This window comes from Hordeum vulgare, chromosome 4H, assembly GCF_904849725.1.
Source record: "Hordeum vulgare subsp. vulgare chromosome 4H, MorexV3_pseudomolecules_assembly, whole genome shotgun sequence".
Taxonomy (NCBI): Eukaryota; Viridiplantae; Streptophyta; class Magnoliopsida; order Poales; family Poaceae; genus Hordeum; species Hordeum vulgare.
In genome coordinates this window covers 46883898-46904552 of record NC_058521.1, presented here as the reverse complement: position 1 = coordinate 46904552, position 20655 = coordinate 46883898, and the positions used below count along the sequence as shown (strand labels likewise).

General features: G+C 50.3%; 3 protein-coding genes and 1 pseudogene across 3 annotated transcripts; all 4 read left to right on the top strand.

Annotated features, from left to right (window-relative positions):
• The first annotated feature begins 685 nt into the window (after positions 1-685).
• LOC123451161 (homeobox-leucine zipper protein ROC6-like) lies at positions 686-4073 on the top strand. The gene is made up of 8 exons (XM_045128172.1): positions 686-921; positions 1114-1231; positions 1557-1807; positions 2330-2426; positions 2521-2748; positions 2862-3033; positions 3137-3351; positions 3635-4073. Exons 1-8 carry the CDS (start codon positions 692-694, stop codon positions 4034-4036), a joined length of 1713 nt encoding a protein of 570 aa, XP_044984107.1. The 5' UTR covers positions 686-691; the 3' UTR covers positions 4037-4073.
• A 2016-nt stretch (positions 4074-6089) lies between these two features.
• LOC123451160 lies at positions 6090-6926 on the top strand. The gene is made up of 2 exons (XM_045128170.1): positions 6090-6537; positions 6650-6926. The coding sequence occupies exons 1-2, from the start codon at positions 6248-6250 to the stop codon at positions 6819-6821; spliced, it is 462 nt and encodes a 153-aa protein (XP_044984105.1). The 5' UTR covers positions 6090-6247; the 3' UTR covers positions 6822-6926.
• A 1618-nt stretch (positions 6927-8544) lies between these two features.
• On the top strand, positions 8545-14281 carry LOC123450251 (annotated as a pseudogene).
• Positions 14282-16101: 1820 nt separating this feature from the next.
• On the top strand, positions 16102-16793 carry LOC123450250. The gene is made up of 2 exons (XM_045127598.1): positions 16102-16720; positions 16780-16793. Exons 1-2 carry the CDS (start codon positions 16117-16119, stop codon positions 16791-16793), a joined length of 618 nt encoding a protein of 205 aa, XP_044983533.1. The 5' UTR covers positions 16102-16116.
• Positions 16794-20655: the final 3862 nt, after the last annotated feature.

The window sequence follows — 20655 nt, the reverse complement described above, 5'->3', positions numbered from 1 at the left end:
GTTTCCACGTGCCATATTAGAGAAAAACTATGTATGGTTATAAGATATATGTCGGTAGATCCAACACCACATAAGTTTTACTGACCTAAAAGGGGCAACTATGTAATTGGCGGTCTCCATATTTTCATTTTGTTCAATATAAGTAAGCAACTATCAGGCAAATATATGTAATAAGCGACAATTAGGCAATTATTGATGGTCCCAATATTTTGATTTTTTTCAATATATGTAATTGGTGGTTTCAATATCAGGATGACTTAGTTCGATTCCCTTGTAACTGATGTTAATTAAAGTCAACCATTTTTTCCATAAGAAGACAGTAAATTGTGCAACAAGCATTCACATTCATTCATGTACTATATTTTTGTCTAGGTCACAAATGGCCAAAAAATTGGATGATTTTAGCAGGTGCACATCATATAGGATGACCTATGTTACTGATTGATTTCCCAGAATTTAAAACTCTAAAAGGGGAATGAGAAGAGAGAGACTATGGTCTGTAGTGGTGACTACTTGCAAAATTTAATTTCTTTTCTTTCTTTCTTTTTTTTAAATGTACTTTCTAATGTAAATAAATAGTAATAGTTTCTAAAAAATCTTAACCTATGAATGGGTTTTGTTTTACTATTTACTTTTTGTAGCTATTGATCTGTAATGTTTTTAACATGTTATTTGTTTTGAGCAGGTCGCCATGGTTGGAGAGTGGCAACAGCAAAATGGCCATGTGAATGACGAGATCAACCTCAGCAACTCAATCGATGACAAAGACTCCATCTGGAGCAATATGGGCATGATTTATGATGATGAAGTTGTTGCTACCGCAGATGAAGATGTTACTGGTGCCGGGAGTGCTAGTAACAAGAGGAAGAGGGGCAGGCATGCAAATCGCCATTGCAAAGAGCATATTCTGGAACTTGAAGCGTATGTATACATAAACATATATTCCGTCCGTTTTAAGATAAGTGACTTAAAAGTAACTTGACTTTGTACTAAATTTAGTACAAAGTTGGGTCATTTTTGAGTCACTTATTTTAAGACTGAGGGAGTACTACTTAATATATATATTTCTTGATCCAAGAAAGATATGAACCAATCCGCTCTTGTGATGTGCAGTATCTTCGAGGAATGTCCCCACCCTGATGAGACTGTACGTCTCGCCCTCAGCAAGAGGGTGGGCATGGATCCTCATCAGGTGAAGTTCTGGTTCCAGAATCGACGCAATGCAAAGAAGGTACAGACCAGTCATTTCCATGTATGTTTACACAAGATTTGATCAAGTAGAACATGATATATACGCTTGTTTTGACATCTCTTTATTTTGTTCAGCTTGTTTCGCCATGTAACTGTCACTAGTTGGACTGCATTCCTTATGTTTACATAGTAATGTTTTAAATAGCGGGCTACGATAAATAGCGGCGAGCCTCTAAATTAGCTATAGCGGGATATTTGTACCATTTAGCGGCACCCTGCTGAAAAGGCTATAACGGGGCTATTTAAAACTATGAGTACACCCTACTTTGTTTAGTACCTCAATCATCTCAAATTACAAAATGCAGAACCAGAATGAGCGTCAGCAGAACGCGGTGCTCCGGGTGGAGAACGCTATGCTAGAAGAAGATAATCGAGCCATCAAGGCGGCGATGCTCAACAAGACCTGCTCCGCATGCAAAGGCCCGATGGTGCACATTGTGCCGCTCACCCCGGAGCTGCGGCGCCTACACACGGAGAACGAGAAGCTTAAGGCCGAGCTCCTCCGCAGGACGGCCTACCTCCACCATATCTCTGGTGGAAGTGCAGGGATGCTCTGCGATCTCAACGTCGATCACAGCGATAACGCATTGGTGATCAATCCCGTCCATCCACGCCATGACCACGACGATCTCGTGGCGGACACCATGGGTCACTGTGCTCCCGGCGGCTGCGCGTCCACGGCCGGGGTCCCGCCGGAGCAGGCCGCGCTTCAGAGGCACGTGCTCGCTGCACTGGAGGAGCTCATGATGCTGATGAAGCAGGGCGAGCCAATGTGGCTGTCGACCCTGGATGGCGAGGTGCTCGACCACGAGCTGTATCGCGTGAACACGCTCCCTGCAGGCTTGCTCGACCTTCCCCCGGCTGGGTTCACGGCGAATGGCACCCGGGAGACTGGCATGGTTATGTGCACTGGGCTCGACCTTGTCCGCATCTTCATGGACGAGGTAACACAACACACCTATTACCTCTCCTCGATCGTCTAGATCCATCAGTATGAGCATCAACTAATTCCGGACGACGACGGGAGTAGTACTACATATCTCATCGCGTAATGTTGCATTACATATGACTTCTCCATGCAGAACTGTTGGTTTCAGACGTTTCCGGATATCCTGGCAAGTGTTACCTCCAGCGACATCGGCCATGGTTGTATTTGCAAAGGGGCAGTCAAACTGGTAAGTTCCGCCGCACAATTACATAACTCTCATACTATGTACTCCTACTGTGGTTGCATTACTGAAAAAAAATCTGTGGCACGCCCGATCGCAGATGAATGCAGAACTAAGGGTGCTTTCGCCACGAGTGTCGAGTTGCAAGGTGAAGTTCGCGAGGCAGTGCCAGCTGATAGAGCAAAACGTCTGGGCCGTGGTGGACGTGTCTCTTGATGGCAATGGCGTGTCTGAGCTCGGAGCATGGAACACTGCTGGCCTGCCGGGGTCCTGCCGGCTGCTGCCCAGTGGGTGCCTTATTCGGGACATGAACGATGGCCACTGCATGGTACGTATACTACTCTTATATCTACTAAACATATACTCCGTTACAATGATATACTGCCGGGAGTATATGCTTGCAACCAAGTAATGTAGTAACATAATGGATATACGTTCCAGGTGACAATGATCGTGAACGGGGAGTACGACAAGGGCTTCATGCCGCTGCCGCTCCACCCGCTGCTGAGCTCAGGACACACCTTCAGCGCACGCCGCTGGCTGACATCCCTCCAGAGGAGGTGCGAATACCTCACACAACGCTCGAGCCCCGCCAATGGCCTCGGCATGGCAGGTGAGTCATGAAACCCCATATCACCCATACCATATACGGAGTATATGCATCCAGTCTAGACTCTAAGATGATGATCAAGCAACGCTGAACGTCACGGCAGGAGGTGGTGTCATAACGCCCGAGGCGCGAAACAAGGCCCTGGAGCTGGCACGGAGGATGACGGAGAGCTTCTACGCCGCCATCTCTGCGCCGAGGGGCGAGGCGTGGAGCAAGGTCACCGACTGGCGCGGCGTCGGCCGCGAGTCCTACGAGCTGGCCGTGCATGTGGCGACCCCGCCCGACGCTCGAGCTCGTGCTACGCTGCGAGCTACCACGACGGTGTGGCTCCCGGAGATACCGCCGCAGCGCGTGTTCGACTACATCTGTGACAAGGAGCGCCGTGGCGAGTGGGACGTGCTCGCCCAGGGCGCATCCGTGCAGGAGGACACTTGCTTTGCCACGGCCACGGCCCAGCTCTTCCCTCGCAGCGGCGTCTCCCTCCTCTACCCCGCTGTAAAGCCTCGCATCCTTTCTCGGTTTCTCCCCGTTTTCAGGTGATCGATCGCGGCAATGCAAACATCTAATGGCTGGTCACTAATTTTTCGTCGAATAATTGCCGCAGGGTCGTGATAGAAGCAGCAACAAGAAGCTCATCCTGCAGCAGGCTTGGAGCGACTCGCCGTGCATGGTGGTGGCGTACGCTCCGATCGACGTGGGATCCCTCAAGAAAGTCATGCTTGGAGGCAACCATGACTCTTCTTTCTCCCTGCTGCCCTCCGGGTTCGCCATCCTTCCTGACGGCAATGGCGACGCGGAGATTGCTCGGATTGGTTCTTCCAACCCATCTGCTGTCGACGCCATAGGCCACCAGTGGAAACGCGGATCTCTCGTCTCCGTCCTGTGGAGTGGATCAATGCCGCAGAACCTCACCGCACAGACTATCGACAATGTTGGGAATCTGGTCTCCCGCTCCATCGAGATGATCAAGAATGCCGTCCATGCCGAACATGTCGTCACCGTCTGATGCGCCTCTCCTACCTTTTCAGATTAATAATTACTCACTTCATAAAGAAATATAAAAGCGTTTAGATCATAGTGATCCAAAGGCTATGATCTAAACGCTCTTATATTTCTTTACAGTAGAATAATCAGTCAGAAGAGATACTGAGAATATTTTTGTGAACTTTGTCACAATTTTTGTTTCAATAATTACTACAGTACACTGTAGACATTGAACTGGACCAATGGGTTGTTTCATTTCCTAATGAATTCGTTAATCACTTTGTTTTTATTTCAATATGGTCTCTCTTTTTCTTTTTGCTAAAATGCGAAGAACATAGCTTTTCATTGCAACAATGAACCTCGCCAATAATTGTTTATTTTTTCATAAAGGTCACTTTTATTAACTCAGAATGTAGAAGCAAGAGGATACAAAGCATAATAAGCAACGCCCAACCTCTGCATAGGTAGGACTAGCAAAAGAAACCCGCGTTGCAACGGGAGAAAAAAATATAATCTTTAATGGTAATGACCATATTATGTTCACATCACATCGCATTATTTTGGAATTCTATGCACAAATGCAAGAAAATGTTTCTTCTTTTAAATTTATTCACAAGTTAAAACAATGTTCACATTTTCGAAAAAATATCATGGTTGTCAAAAAACTTGGTCATTTAAAGAATTATTCTGAATTTCAAGAAACTTTTTTAAGAGACATACTGTAATATTTCTATCCATCCCGGCAGTTAATTCTTTAAAATTCACACGGGCATATTGTCACAAAGACTCGAAGCATTACTGTTTAACTACATACCTTCGATCATTCATGAACATTTATAGAAACATGGGAACAATTTTAAAATCGAGAACATTTTTTTACAATTTACAAACATTTTTTTAAAAATAATGCACATTTTTTGTGTTGCGAGTATTTTGTTTGAATTGGCAAATAATTCTAGAATAGATGAACATATTTTTCAAAGTTGGTATTTTTTTTTTGAAATCCACTACATATTTAGAAATGCATGAACAATTTGTGAATCACAAAACATTTTCTGAATCAATAAACTAGTTTTGAAATTCACCAACATTGTTTTGAATATGCAAACATTTTTGCAAAAATCGAGAGCATTTTTTGAATTCACAACCATTTTATGTTTTCTTCAGCATTCCCTCGAGCTTAGGTTTTTGCCTATTCTCTAGCCCATGTCTTCCTCACCGTGATTAACTTCACGCGCGCTTAGTTTACTTAGTTGGTTGCTTCCGACACGCCGGAGCATGTGCCACCACCTCGATGTCCATGCATGCATGCATGTGTGAGGCAGCGAACCAAGCAGCACATGGAACGGTGGAGCAGATACTTCTCGATCGATCGACACCTTCGTCTTCGTGGGTACACAGTTCGATCGCCACATGCATTAGGTTGCTAGAGGAATCACTTCGTTTCCGCCCGCACATGCATGCCCGACCAGTGGCAAATCCACGCGACACGATTAGCATACATTCCTAGTTTCAGATTCAGATAGGAAGATTGGACACTCCTTCGTACCCAGGTTCAGAGAAGTTGCGGATTTTTACTGAAGGACAAAAGGCTTCAGTGTTAAACCTCACTGTGACATGCGAGTTTTCGAGACTGGAACTCAGAAATTAATGGTCCATCTCTCCTCTAATCTACTTTCAGCTGGCAGTAAGGCTAGCTGGGAGTACTCCCTCCGTTTCTAAATATAAGATTTTTTAGAAATTTCACTATGAATTACATACGGATGTATGTAGTCATATTTTATAATGTAAATTCACTCATTTTGCTTCGTATCTAGTCTGTAATGAAATTTCTAGAAGGTCTTATATTTAGGAACGGAGGGAGTAGCATACATCTGAAGTAAAATCCTGCGTTTATCTTTCAGACGTTTACCGCCGAATATTCAATTACAGACAGAGTTTTTTTTTTTTTTGCGAGAGAAGTACAGACAGAGTTGCATGTATAGACATGGAAAGAAAGGGGTAAAAGTACCACGGGCATCTCCAATAATCGAAGACGAGTCACTCTCGAGGTACTGCATCAATAGATACATGGAGCTGCCATTGCTAGTATCTCCAACTGCAGCGCACAACACAACACTAGGATCCAAAGCTAGCTAGCTAGCTAGAGAAACACTACTCTACAGTCCTCTGCCTCTGCCTTCGGCTCTGAACTCCAGCCTCTGCTTGACCGTAGTAGTACGTGCACAAAGCAATGGAGCACAAGGGGCAGCTTCAGCCGGAGAAGAAGAGTGCCCAAGAAGAAGAAGAAGAAGCCATGGCGATGGCGGCCTCGTCTCCTTCCTTCTTCTTTGCGCACCCCTTGTCTCTACTGCACGGCTGCACCACGCCACCCGCAGCTTCGCCGGGTACATGGGCCTCTCTCGCCTGTGCCACGCCCTCAAGGATCTCAAGCCTCGCGCCGCCACTTCACCTCTCGCAGCCACTTGTTCCCAGCTGCATGATCAAGAGCACGGAGCAGGAGGCGCTGGACATGCTGCAGATGTAAGTAGAAAATGATCAGTATCTTGTTAGCTTTGTTTGAGTTCATCTAGGGACTGACTTCTGATTTAATCTTCTTGTGATCTATGGGCGGGCCATGGCTATGATCGGACAGGATGATTGCGCGGCCGTCCAAGTGCGGTCGAGAGGGGTGCCTCAGAGGCCTCGTGGTCCAAGAGAAGGACGAGGAGGAACACACCACTAGGCTTAGGCTTAGCTTAGTCTGCAATTGTAGGCTACAACATTCTGCGTGTGTTCTTTCTGGAACTCTGAATTTAGAGTCTTAGAGTGAGTGCTTCCATCTCATCCAGTTTTGTTCCAAAGACAAGTTTAAATTCCAGGCCGGCCATGTTGTTTGCGTTCCGGGTCGCATTGAGAAAAATTGTATGTATTTTTTGCACGCGCGCAGTCGCCTCGTGCCTTCAGTGAAGACGTAAACATCATATACGGGGCATAAGTGATTCAGCGTGTGGGACGAAACGACATCGCGCGTCACTTATTTCATACGTGCGCTCCCGCGCGCTGCACACTCAAGCACCCGCGCCGCATCCTATCCGACCACGTCGCTTTCGCCCCGCTCGCGCCCCCCGCCGGCAAATTCGCCTGATGAATGGCCGCGCCAACATCCCCCTCACCCCCTCCACCCGCAAACCCCGGGAGCTTCAAGAAAATCTTGTTGAGCATCAGTGGTATCTTCATAAACTGCACGATGGTTTCTACCTTGTGGATGTCATCTATCCCATGGACCATATTTGTCAAAACAATACCGTGTCCAAAGGTAAAAAAATTCTTACTTTACCACATGTCAAGACAACTAGAAAAGATGTGGAGAGAGTTTCCGGCGTGCTTCACAAGCACTTTGCAACCGTTCATGGCCCTATCGAGTACTGGAGCTCTAAGGTTCTATAAAAATCATGACTTGTTACAACATTTTGTATTACATAATCATTAAAGATAAGAGAGATATGCATGAGAACTTTAATTTAAGGAATCAGTTAGAATTAAATTGGGCAAAAATACTTTACTAAAATTTAGGGCATGTTTTGAACCTCTCCCACTCTCAACTTCTCAAACTCCATGTAAAAAATGAAGCCGGACGCATTAGCCGTAGTAAGCCGAGGACCTGTTTCGGACTACCCCGCTCCTTCAAATTCAGCTCCGTTTCAAAAAAAGCAAGCCAAACAAGGTAGCTTCACGGCATGTTGCTCCGTAAAAAAACTAAAATCTGAGACACAACTTCATGTTTTTTATGAAGCTCTTTAGGAGGTGCTTCAAGAAAATGTAAAAACTGAAGTTGAAAAAAAATTACCCACCACTACCATTAGTAAGTGGATTTCTCTTCATTTCTCTTATCTCATCCAGTCAGATAGATCTTTTTCACCAAATTTTTCATTCTTTAAGCTAAAGCTAGATGAAAGCCGTTCCCTTTAAACATGTTACAACTTTTATATAAAACTGCTATAAGGTGAATTTAGTGAAGCAAAAATTAATTTCGATGGAATAGAGACCAAACAGGCCCTGAAGTTGCGAAGCTGTCATGGGCTGTAGTGCATTTTTACGGAGTGGGGAAAACCCAGCTTCACGAATTAACAGAAGTTGTTTAAAAAAAAGGGGGCTGCTACGCATCCACCGGCCGATGTTTAGTAAACATCCGTTACCTGGAGATCCGTCCGATCTACGCGCAGCCGTCCGCTACACTTCAGCCGGGCACCTCATAATTCCTGAAACGACGGTCAAGTTGCGGAAACTTTCGCTTTGTTGCAAGAAATAAACTTATGGCCCGTTAATTCCCGAAACAACTGTCGAGTTTCAGAAACATTTTCATTGTTGCAAATTTTCTTTTCTTCGTCTTTCTATAACATAAATACTTTTGCGGAAAGAAATTTTTGCAACGAATGTCATGTTTTAGGAATTTTTGCAACAAAAAGGTCCGGTTGCAGAAGCATCAGCTCTGCTCTCCCATGACCTGCCTCTCTCTCACACATCCTTCTCCTTCTCTTGATAGGAACCATGCCCGCCGCCTTCGAGTCCTTCACCTCCGCCTGCTTTTCCGACGAGCTCGAGCCCGATCCGACGCCTACGGCAGGAGAGATGTGAGCGGCGGTGGTGTCCGGATGCCCTTTATGAGCGGCGGCGGCGGCCGGCTTCCAACCCCCCGTCCAATCTGTAGCATGAGAGAAGAGATGAGAGAGAGAGAGAGAGAGAGATTAGATTCGAGGAGAGAACAATTGAGCATTGTTTCAGATTCGGAAAACAATGAAAGATGGAGACGTGCGTGGTGACCACATGAAAACGTGTTGCACAACGAACGGGGAAGGATACCAGGTCTCTTTTCAGCCGGTTGACGCTGAGAGTTTTCCAAAAAAAATAACGAATTAACAGAAGTTGGAGTTTCCAGTATTTACGACATTTTGCCACCGCTCAGGAAAACGATTGGGGCAGAAAAGAACGCAGCCAGCCCTGTCTCTCTCGAATCCTTCTCCCTCCTTCACATCGAACCCTCACCCCGCTGCCCGTTGCGCCGCCACACCCGCCGCACCCCGTCGCCGGCCGGATCCCCTCCTCCGCGTACGGATCCGGCCACCCCGACCTCTTTCCCTCCGGATGCCTTGCTCAGCGGCGCTCGTCCCGCCACCTGCTTGGAGCAGCGACCCCATGGCAATGGCAAGCTCACAAGGACGCCATTCACGCCGGAGCCAGGAGTAGCAGCCCGAAGGCCGAGCCTCCTCGCCCAAACCACGAGGTGAGCTCCAACAAAGATGGTCTACGTATGTCACACATGGTGTTCGTGTACTGTTTAATTAATGGAAACTGAACTTTTGTGCATGAAAACTGAATTTTTGTGCATGAAAACTGAATTCTTGTGCAGTACTGGTAAGATATTAATAGTTTGAACTAGTATGTGTAGTGCTAAGATATTAGCAGTACTGATATTAGTTTATTTGTGAAGCGTAGTTCAGATATGACATTGAACTCTGCTGCCGAATGGGCTGCTTCCGCAATGACACTTGAGTGACCATATTTCGGGTAATGCAATGGACAGTGACCAATGTCAATTTCACGACAAGTTTTGTGACTATGTATGATTTTTTTCTCTTCCCTTAATTTATTCAATGGAGTTTACAAGCAACCGGCTACGTACCCATGTCGACGAATGTCCAAACATAGGAATTAGCACTGCTGCCGGTTGGTTCATCAAGTTCAATCCACACCGGCGGTGTCCTGAGAGCACGGCTCGGACGCAAAGGACAGTTTGGCGTCTTTGAGGTCGTACACGAACCTCGTGTCCACCTGCTGCAGCGCGCCGATGACCGTCCGCTCGCCCGGACGCATGGCAAGGCACAGGGCGGCCCCATGGAGCCTGCTCTCCACCGCCACGAACAGCTGCTCCGGCTTCACGACCAGCCTCGCCGTCTCCTCCGCGAAGTGCAAGGACAGCGACTGCAGATGCCGCTTGATCTCTGCGGTTTTGCGCACGCACAGCCCGTAGCCTTCGCGCTGCACGCGCTCGGCCTTGTTCCGTCGTAGGTCACTCCAGACGGCGTCCTCCACGACGCGGTACGCCTCCCGGACCAGCACCGTCAGCGGCGTGCCGGGGTCGACCACGCACCCGCCCTCCCCGCCGCGCCGTCGGGCGAACATCTCCGGCCTGACCCCCGTCAGCCTCTTGGCGTCCAGGCTGATGCCCACGAGGCTCACATAGTACTGCGACTCGTGCGCGTCCAGCGCCGGGAGGATCTTGGTCGTCCGGAGGCCCGACCGGCTCGGCACGTCGGCGCCGAACCGGAGGAACCCATGCCGGCTCGCCCCGCCGGAGAAGAGGCAGTACGAGAACCGCGTCTGCCCGCGCGCCGCCACCTGCATGACGAGTGAGGTGGGCATCTTGCCCATGGCGGCCACGCCCGCGAAGGTGCCGTGGCTGTTGAAGTGCCCCGTCGAGTGCGAGCACCCGAAGATGAACTCCTTCATGGCCTCTGGCCCCATGGTGAGGTTCTCCATCGCCACGTAGCCATGCACCGACATGCCGCCCATGCCGGACAGGTGGAAGGCGCACTGCTGCCCCGCGGGCTCCATGGGGTACGGCGGGTGGCAAATCTGGCTCGTGCCGGCCACTTGCTGGAAGGTGGACGAGGCCTTGGGATCGAACAGGGGGCCGCGCTGTGGCTGCTTGGGATTGCAGGGCTTGCATTGCACCCATGTCAGGCTACCAGAGGCGTCGAGCTTGAGGTTGTAGTCATGCCGGCCTTTGCCCGAGCCCAAGCCAACGACCACGCTGAAGGCCATATCGAGCGGCGAGGCCACTGGTGGGCGGAGGGTGGTGACGTTCGCCTCCGATGGAAGAAGGTTGTCCAGCCGGCTCTGGACATGGAGGAAGCCGTCGTCGCTCAGGCTCAGCGCGTGGTCATGATGGGCCGCCAGCCGGAAGCTCGAACCGGCGCCCGAGCTAGCCATGGCGACTTTTGGGGTGTCCGCATCAGCAGTGGCACGCGGTATCTGGTGGGTCATGATGAGCGCCATCAGGAACAAAATGCATTGGAGAGTGTTCATGATCGCCATGGCCATTGATGTGCTAATTATGTGTGGGATGTGGCCTTGGATGGAGGAATATACTCATCACGTTTATATAGCACATCTACCACCACTCTGATCTGACTTAATTTGCATATCTTTGGGCTACTGAAGCTCGAATTGGAGATATTCTTTGCATATCTTTAGGCTACTGAAGCTCGAATTGGAGATATTCTTTGCATATCTTTAGGCTACTGAAGCTCGAATTGGAGATATGGCAGTGATCACCATGGCACTATTTGACCTAGTACATCAGCTTAAAGATGTGCTTAAGGATGTCTAGATCATATTTGATGTCACTATAACAGCTTAAGGATGTGTAGACAATATATAGTATTGCATTCCTTTTGCTAAGATACATCTACATGAGATTTAAGTATTACACATTTAAGTCATGTACTACGCGATTAATCGTTTGCAGTGTGTTTTTTTGTTGTCCCGCGTGTCCTCTACTTTTCAAAAATTTGCGAACTTTTTCGAATTCATGGACGTTTTTCAGTTCTGTAAACTTTTCATTCAAGTTCATGAATTTTTTTCAAATTCACGAACATTTTTCATATCTGTGACTTTTTTCCAAATTCATGAGCATTTTTAAATGTGCAAACATTTTTCTATTCCGTGAACTTTTCATTCATGTTCCTGATTTTTTTTCGAATTCGAGAATGTTTTTCAAATGCATGAACGTTTTTTTTAAATCATGAATATTTTTCAAATGCGCAAACTTTTTTCAAATCCTTGACCTTTTTATTCAAGTTCATGAACCTTTTTAAAATGTGTAAATGTTTTTCATATTCACGAACTGTTTTCAAATTCATGAACTTTTTTCAAATTCGCAAATTCTTTTCAAATCTATGAACTTTTTATTCAGGATCATGAACTTTTTTTATTTTGTGAATGTTTTTCAAATGCGTGAATTCTTTAAAAATTCGTGATCACTTTTTAGGTACACTAACAATTTTTCCAAATGCGGATGGGACGGGCGCTGACCCACCGGCTGCTGTCGGGGCCAGCTGGACGGGCCGGCCAGCAGCATGACGGCAAGACGGGCCGCCTGCCGCCAGCTGGCCCAGGGGGCAGCCCACCCTCAAACGTTTTGGAGTGGGGTTTCCTTCGTTTTGTCGTTCCCACGGGTCGTAACCCTGTCATTATTTGTATCCTTTTGATCCTATGTTATGAGTTAATAAAAACGTCCTTTATAAAAAAAGACCGATAGATAGTGTATTCCTTTTCCAAAGCTACATCTAGATGAGATTTAAGTATTGCACATCTAAGTCATGTACCACACGATTAATCACTCCAAGATTCGTGTAAACTTTTATTTGGTCTCGCCGTGTTTTCTTCTGGTTATCCCGTGTGCCATGTAATTATTTAAAATTCGCAAACTTTTCCAAATTAATGAACGAATTTTAATTATATCTACATCTAATGTGTCAAAGAATTTATGAACTTCATTCAAGAGAAAATCAACGAGGATGATTAAATGCTCTGATCATGTAAAAGAAAAACATCTTAATCATATGTACAAGCATCAGACCGTTGCGAACACGCACATATTGAGTATGGCATGGAAAGTACATATACTTGTTGGATATATCATGGAGAAGACTTTGATGTAGATGTTATTGAACATCATGTTGATGTGCATGACAGTGAGGGTTGTGTCACTACGAGTCTTCTTTGTTTGCTACCAACATTTGCGATGCCAAAACTTGACTAGCCACAAACTTTGCGATGCCAACACTTGGTTTGGCTTCTAAATTTACCCATTTGGAAATTTTTGCTAGCATACTAAATTACTAAACGGGCTGTACAAATATTGGAACATTGTCTTTTCACAATGAAACTAAAAAGTGCTGATTTTCAAACTAATGTGTAATACTTCCTCCGTCTCAAAATAAGTGTCTGAACTATATACTAGCTCTAGTATAAAGTTGTACTAAGCTCAAGACACTTATTTTGGGACGGAATGAGTAGTAGTTTAAGATATTTTAGTGTTCATATTCTTGCTTGATAAATAAATTTATTGACTGAGGTCAATGCTTAAAATGTTAATGGTTGCACAATAGAGAAGTTGGTGGTATTACCTTTTTTTGGTGGTGAATTTCTTATATCCTTTTTTTTACTTGGCACAGATTTTGGAAGCTAGAGAGAAGTTGTCACAAAATTTGCAACATCAGACAAAGCTAGAGAGCAATGAAGACACAGTAGCTCTGACTTTCAGTAATGCAGATGGTACTGTACTTATGCCTGTAGAGGTGGTCAGCGTATTGAAAGATCAAGATGCCCCTGGCAGGCCCACAGCTTTGCGCAACGTAGATTATGGTAATACTTGAACCGATTCATCTACAAGCGCTATCAAAAGATACAGTCAGTGATGCTGGAGCTGTTGCTTCAGATAAAATCAGCAGCAGTGTGTCTCTAGTCCTCTACAACTTGTGCCAGTATCAAAAGATGCCACTGATTTCTCACAATCAAGGATGGAAGAAAGCATTCACACTTCCTCTAAAGAACATGCCACTGAGTTCTCACAATCTAGCATCGAGGAAAGCACACCCGACTTCACTACATATGATGCTGTAGCAAATGAGCAGTGTGTACCATTTCTAGACAGTGCTCCATCAGAAGAAGTTCAGCGGAAATGGCCATCAAGTGACCTCAGCGAGCAATCAAGAGTTGTCATTCAGAAGGCCCATAACGATGGCTGTGACGATGATGGGGATGAATGGTTGGAAGAGGACACGGCCGGTCCAGGAAGCACGCACATTCCAATAGTAGGCTACGATGAGGGTATATCTTTCAGTGACCTGGAGGAAGATGACTGATGTAGCATGATATCAATGGCGAGCTTGGTCATCACCGTCTTGGTCCATCTGGTTCAAACCGGTATTGTATATAAGTGGGCTTGGGTTCTGTCCACTGTATGGTCTCGTGGATCTGCTATGATCAGTGCCCACTGCAGCAGATTTGCTCACCTTCTGCTCTTATCTCTGTGCCGCCAAGATCAGTTTCGCAACCTAGGGCTCCCTTTGCCATATTTGTTATTTTGAGATCTTGTGGTAACAGTGCCTGTTGTACAGTGTGTAGAGAGCACATGCTTGTGCATTTGGTGATTTGGATCAACACTCTGATTCTTGGATCAAGTGTATGTCCTTGACAATGATGATGGGAGCTCGATTAATCTTATGTGTCAGTGAAAAGAAAAACAACTAATGTCGTATCACACATATAGCATGACTAAAACATTGTCAAACATCCATGCAGGCCAAGATTTGGTCAAGTATGCAAGAACATGATGAAGTTTGGTAAAATTTGGCAAAGCAGGAACCATATTTTCCTGCAGAAGTCAGCGTCTCTCTCTTGTTCTTTAGCTGACAAATTTGTTTGGCTCTTGGCCGGTGTGTCTTTGTTATGACCGGCTTGGCCTATAGCCGGCGGAGGCCCACTGGCCGTTAATATTAGAGGCTTGGTCCGTAAGTTATCTTAGACAAATTACTTTAGAAAAGTTATCTTAAGCTCGAGTTATAAATACTAGTCGTAAGACATCAATTAAGATCAAGCAATAAAGATATTATCTTCTGTTGCCCGGCTCCCCAAGGAGCCGGAACCCTAGCCTCCGCCGGCCAACCCTAGCCTCCGCCGCGCCTAGCCTTAGCCGCGACGGCGCCCTCTCGCCGACGCGTCCGCTCCAGCCCTCGCTCCCCTCCTCCTTGCCCATACAATCTACGCCGGAGGCCCGGTAGGAACCCTAGTCCTACCAATTTGGTATCCAGAGATTCCAGGTTGATCATGTCGCTCCCTCCACCACCGCCGCCGCAAACCACCACCACCGCCCCACCGCCGCAAACCACCACCACCGCCGCCCAGCCTTAGCTGCTGCAGCACTACCACGCCGCAGGCACCCCCTGGCCGGTGTGGCCGGCCACCACCGCGTCGCTGGGGGGGCCGCCCCACCAGTTTCTACCGGCCACCACGGCGCCGGCTACGGCTCAGCACCACCAGCCGCCGCCGCCATCGACAGCAGCACCCCCTGCGCCCCGAACCACCGGCCGGCCCCTGCACCAGGTGCAGTTTCCGCCATCGCCATCGCCGATTCCCGCGTGGGCAGCCGGGCCATCTTCGGGCCCGATCTATACCCCGGCACCGGAACACCCGGCGCCCTCTCTGCCGTTCGAGCGGTCCTCCAGCTCGGCGCCCTACGCTCCGGAGTTTCCCGACCCGGCGTTCGCGATGCCACCGACAGCCGCGGCTACCGGACACGGCGGTCCGACATCTCCTCGGTTCGCCAAGCTGAACTTCACCACTTACGAGGGCGCGGAAGACCCCCTCAACTGGCTCAACCAGTGCGAGCAGTTCTTTCGGGGGCAGCGGACGCTCGCGTCGGATCGCACCTGGCTCGCGTCCTATCATCTACGTGGCCCTGCACAGACTTGGTACTACGCCCTCGAGCAGGACGAGGGCGGCATGCCACCGTGGGACCGATTTCGCGAGCTCTGCCTCCTCCGGTTTGGGCCCCCCATCCGTGGCAGCCGACTGGCAGCCCTCGGCCGCTTACCGTTTACATCAACGGTCCAGGACTACGCCGACCGATTCCAAGCCCTGGCGTGCCACGCGCCAGGCGTATCCGCGACTCAGCACGCTGAGCTCTTTGTGGGTGGTCTACCGGACCATATTCGCGTGGATGTCGAGCTCCGGGAACCCCCCGACCTTCAGTCCGCCATGTACTATGCCCGGGCCTTCGAGCAGCAGGCCCAGGCACTGCAGCAACCGCCCGGACGGGGCGGCCGCCAGCTCAGCCGACCCGCGCCGGCCCTTCCAGCACCGGGCCGGCCTCCGCCAGCCGCGGCGGCCGCACCTCCGGCAGCCACACGGACCTTCCGCAGGTTGTCCCCGACCGAGCAGCAGGAGCGTCGACGTCAGGGTCTCTGCTTTAATTGCGATGAGCCCTACACGCCGACACATGTCTGCCCCCGCCTCTTCTACTTGGAGACGGTCGACTACACCGAGGCGGACGAGATGACCGACGCACCAGACACGGCCGCAGATTCTACGGCGACGGCCTGCGTCGTCTCTCTCCACGCCCTAGCCGGCATCCGTCATGAGCGGACCATGTTGCTGCCCGTGACGATCCATGGCGAGCAGCTGGTGGCCCTACTGGATACGGGCTCCACTCATAACTTCCTGCCCGAGGCAACCATGCGTCGTCTAGCTATTCCGACCACGGGCGGGGAGCGCCTTCGGATCACGGTGGCCAACGGTGACCGCCTCCAGTGTCATGGACTCGCCCGCGACGTTCCCATCACCATCGGGGGCGAACACTTTTCCATTACCTGTGCCGGCATCGACCTCGGCTGTTTCGACTTCATCCTCGGTGTGGACTTTCTCCGGACCCTGGGGCCCATCGTGTGGGACTTCCACGCGCTCACGATGACATTCTGGCGGCTGGGCCGCCAAATCCGGTGGGACGGCATTGGGGGCGCTACGCCAGCCGTGCCACATCTTCAGCTGGCCGCCGCCTCCTCCGAGACCGAGCACCCTTTGCTGGATCCCCTTCTGCAGCAACATAGCGCCCTCTTCGACGAGCCGCGGGGACTCCCACCTGCTCGGGTGTACGACCATCGCATTCACCTTGTGCCGGGCTCCACTCCCGTGGCGGTGCGACCTTATTGCTACCCTCAGCTGCAGAAGGATGAGTTGGAGAGACGGTGTGCCCTTATGCTCGCAGCGGGCATCATCCGGATCTCGACGTCACCCTTCTCCGCGCTGGTACTTCTCGTCCGCAAGACAGATGGCACGTGGCGTTTCTGCATCGACTACCGCGGCCTGAACGCGCTCACACTCAAGGACAAGTTTCCGATACCGGTGGTCGACGAGCTCTTGGATGAGCTTCATGGGGCGCGCTTCTTCACCAAACTCGATCTCCGGTCGGGCTATCACCAGGTGCGCATGCATCCGGACGACATCGCCAAGACGGCGTTTCGCACCCACCATGGCCACTTCGAGTTCTTGGTGATGCCTTTCGGCCTCGCCAATGCCCCGGCGACCTTCCAGGCCCTGATGAACGACATTCTGCGACCCTACTTACGGCGGTTTGTGCTTGTTTTTTTTGATGATATTCTTATCTTCAGCGCCACCTGGGCCGAGCACCTCCAGCACGTCGCCATCGTCTTCAACGAGCTTCGGGCGCACGACCTCCACCTTAAGCGCTCGAAGTGCTCGTTCGGGACACCTACCGTTGCCTACCTCGGCCATGTCATCTCGGCCGACGGGGTGGCTATGGACGCCGACAAGGTGGCCGCTGTCTCCGCCTGGCCGACGCCTCACTCGCCGCGGGCTCTCCGCGGGTTCCTCGGCCTCGCAGGATACTACCGGAAATTTATCCGGGAGTTCGGGCTCATCGCGGCACCTCTCACGCGGCTGCTCCGCCGCGATGCTTTCGCCTGGGAAGACGAGGCGACAGCGGCATTCGAGGCCCTCAAAGGGGCCCTCACGACGGGTCCCGTTCTCCAGATGCCCGACTTCGACCGCCCGTTCGTGGTGGACTGTGACGCTTCGGGCGTGGGCTTCGGCGCCGTGCTTCATCAGGGCGAGGGGCCCATTGCGTTCTTCAGCCGGCCTTTTGCTCCGCGCCATCTTAAGCTGGCGGCGTACGAGCGGGAGCTCATTGGCCTGGTGCAGGCCGTGCGCCATTGGCGGCCGTATTTGTGGGGACGGGTCTTCCACATCCGTACGGACCACTACAGCTTGAAGTTCTTACTGGACCAACGACTGTCGACTGTGCCGCAGCACCAGTGGATCAGCAAGCTCTTCGGCTTCGACTTCTCCGTCGAGTATCGTCCGGGCCGCCTTAACACCGTGGCCGACGCGCTGTCCCGTCGCGACTCCGATCTCGCTCCTTCCACCGACGAGGTCGCTGGGGCGTCCCTGTGCGTCCGCTCCGGGCCGACGTTCGGCCTCTTCGCCGACATTCGCCGCGCAACTGCAACAGCTGATGACGTCGTTCTTCTCCAGCAGCAGCTCACGGCCGGCGACCTGGAGGAGCCCTGGCGCTTCGCTGACGGACTGCTTCTCCATGGGCACCGGATCTTTGTTCCGGCGCATGATGATCTCCGTCACCAGGTGTTACAGCTCGCCCACTCGGCGGGTCATGAGGGTGTGCAGAAAACCCTACATCGTCTTCGCGCTGACTTCTACATCCCCGGCGATCGCGCCCTGGTCCGCGACTGGGTTCGGTCTTGTCAGACATGTCAGCGCAACAAGACGGAGACCCTGAGACCGGCTGGGTTACTTCAGCCCTTGGAGGTGCCGTCTCAGGTCTGGGCGGATATTTCCATGGACTTCATCGAGGGCCTCCCCAAGGTGGGCGGCAAGTCGGTCATCCTTACGGTGGTCGACCGCTTTTCTAAGTACGCCCACTTCATCGCGCTCGGTCATCCGTACACGGCGGCGTCCGTGGCCCGGGCCTTCTTCGACGGCATCGTTCGCTTACACGGGTTCCCAGCTTCGATCCTCAGTGATCGGGACCCGGTGTTCACGGGACATGTCTGGCGCGACCTCTTCAGGATGGCGGGCGTCAAGCTTCGCCTGAGTACGGCATTTCATCCTCAGACGGACGGTCAGTCCGAGGTGGTTAACAAGGTCATTGCCATGTATTTGCGTTGTGTGACAGGTGATCGGCCTCGAGCTTGGGTGGACTGGCTCACTTGGGCGGAGTACTGCTACAACACCTCCTATCACTCCGCCCTTCGTGCCACGCCGTTTGAGGTGGTATATGGTCGTCCACCCCCGCCTATACTTCCGGTGGACCCGGAGACGGCTCGGACGGAGGTGGCGGGTGACCTTATCCGCACCCGTGACGAGATGCTTGCTGAGGTCCGTCAGCGTCTCCTTCAGGCCCAGCAGCTGGCCAAGCACTACTACGACGATCACCATCGCGAGGCGGAGTTCGCCGTGGGTGATTGGGTGTGGCTGCGTCTTCTCCACCGCTCTACGCAGTCACTCGACCCGCGCGCGAAGCGCAAGCTCGGTCCTCGCTACGCTGGGCCCTTCCCTATCGTCGAGCGCATTGGGAAGGTGGCCTATCGTCTTCAGCTACCAGATCACGCTCGTATCCATGACGTCTTCCATGTGGGGCTGCTCAAGCCTTTCCGTGGCGAGCCACCGGCGGCCCCTCCGGCGCTTCCTCCAACCGCTGATGGGCGCATCCTTCCGGAACCAGCCAAGGTGTTGCAGGCACAACTTCGACGTGGAGTGTGGTTCGTCCTCGTTCAGTGGACGGGTCTTCCGGAGGAGGAAGCTACGTGGGAGCAGCGTGAGGAATTCCGCCAACACTATCCAAACTTTCAGCTCGAGGACGAGCTGTTTGTGCAGGCGGGGAGAGATGTTATGACCGGCGGAGGCCCACTGGGCGTTAATATTAGGGGCTTGGCACGCAAGTTATCTTAGGCAAATTACTTTAGAAAAGTTATCTTAGGCTCGAGTTATAAATACTAGTTGTAAGACATCAATTGAGATCAAGCAATAAAGATATTATCTTCTGTTGCCCGGCTCCCCAATGAACCGGAACCCTAGCCTCCGCCGGCCAACCCTAGCCTCCGCCGCGCCCAGCCTTAGCCGCGACGGCGCCCTCTCGCCGGCGCGTCCGCTCCAGCCCTCGCTCCCCTCCTCCTTGTCCATACAATCTACGCCGGAGGCCCGGTAGGAACCCTAGTCCTACCAGTCTTGATCCATAGTTTAACGCTCAGTGTGCTCGGTCTAGCGATGAAGTTGAAATAAAGTGATTCTGGTGAGCCTGATGCGTCGTGGGGAATCTGTTGTGTGTGTTCTTCCTGGAACTCTGAATTCAGGGTCTTAGAGTGAGTGCTTACATTTCTTCATGTTCTGATTAGCAATTCAGGTTTACATTCCAGGGCATGTTGTTTGTGTTCAGCACTTCAGCTTACAATGCTAATTTCACACACCTGGGTGGAAGCAAGAAATGAAATACGACTAGGGTCTAGGTTTGGTTGGCCGGAGCCTTGTTGATTTGGTCGTGTTGGCTTGTACTCCCTCTGTCCAAAACTAAGTGGCAAGAATCAAGGGTACAGAGTCAAAAAGGGTTTCTGCCCTATTAATTTTAATACAAAATTGATACAAAGTTAAGTCATTTATTTTAAAACGGAGGGAGTATGAAGTTTGTACTGAGTGGGGCCTTTGACCCCGCTCTTTATTCTCCCGTTAAGTGGGCAATTTTTATGATCAGGCAAGTTTTCTGAATGTGCTGAACCTTTTCAATCTTGCGGGCTCTAAGCAGTGAACATGTAGCTCGATAAGTCCATTTGGAGCACGGTCACTATGAGCCTGTTCATTTAAGTTCCAAAAAATATTTTACGGCTTGGAAAATTTCTACTTTTTTTGTGCATGCATATATAGATGTGCAAAATTTCATCAACATCTTGTCTCGTGATGTTTGCCAATTTTATGGCTCGGAAAATTTCAACTTTTTTTGTGCATGCAAATATAGATGTGCACAATTTCATCAAAACTAGTCCAATCTTTCTTTGCGGAAGAAACGAA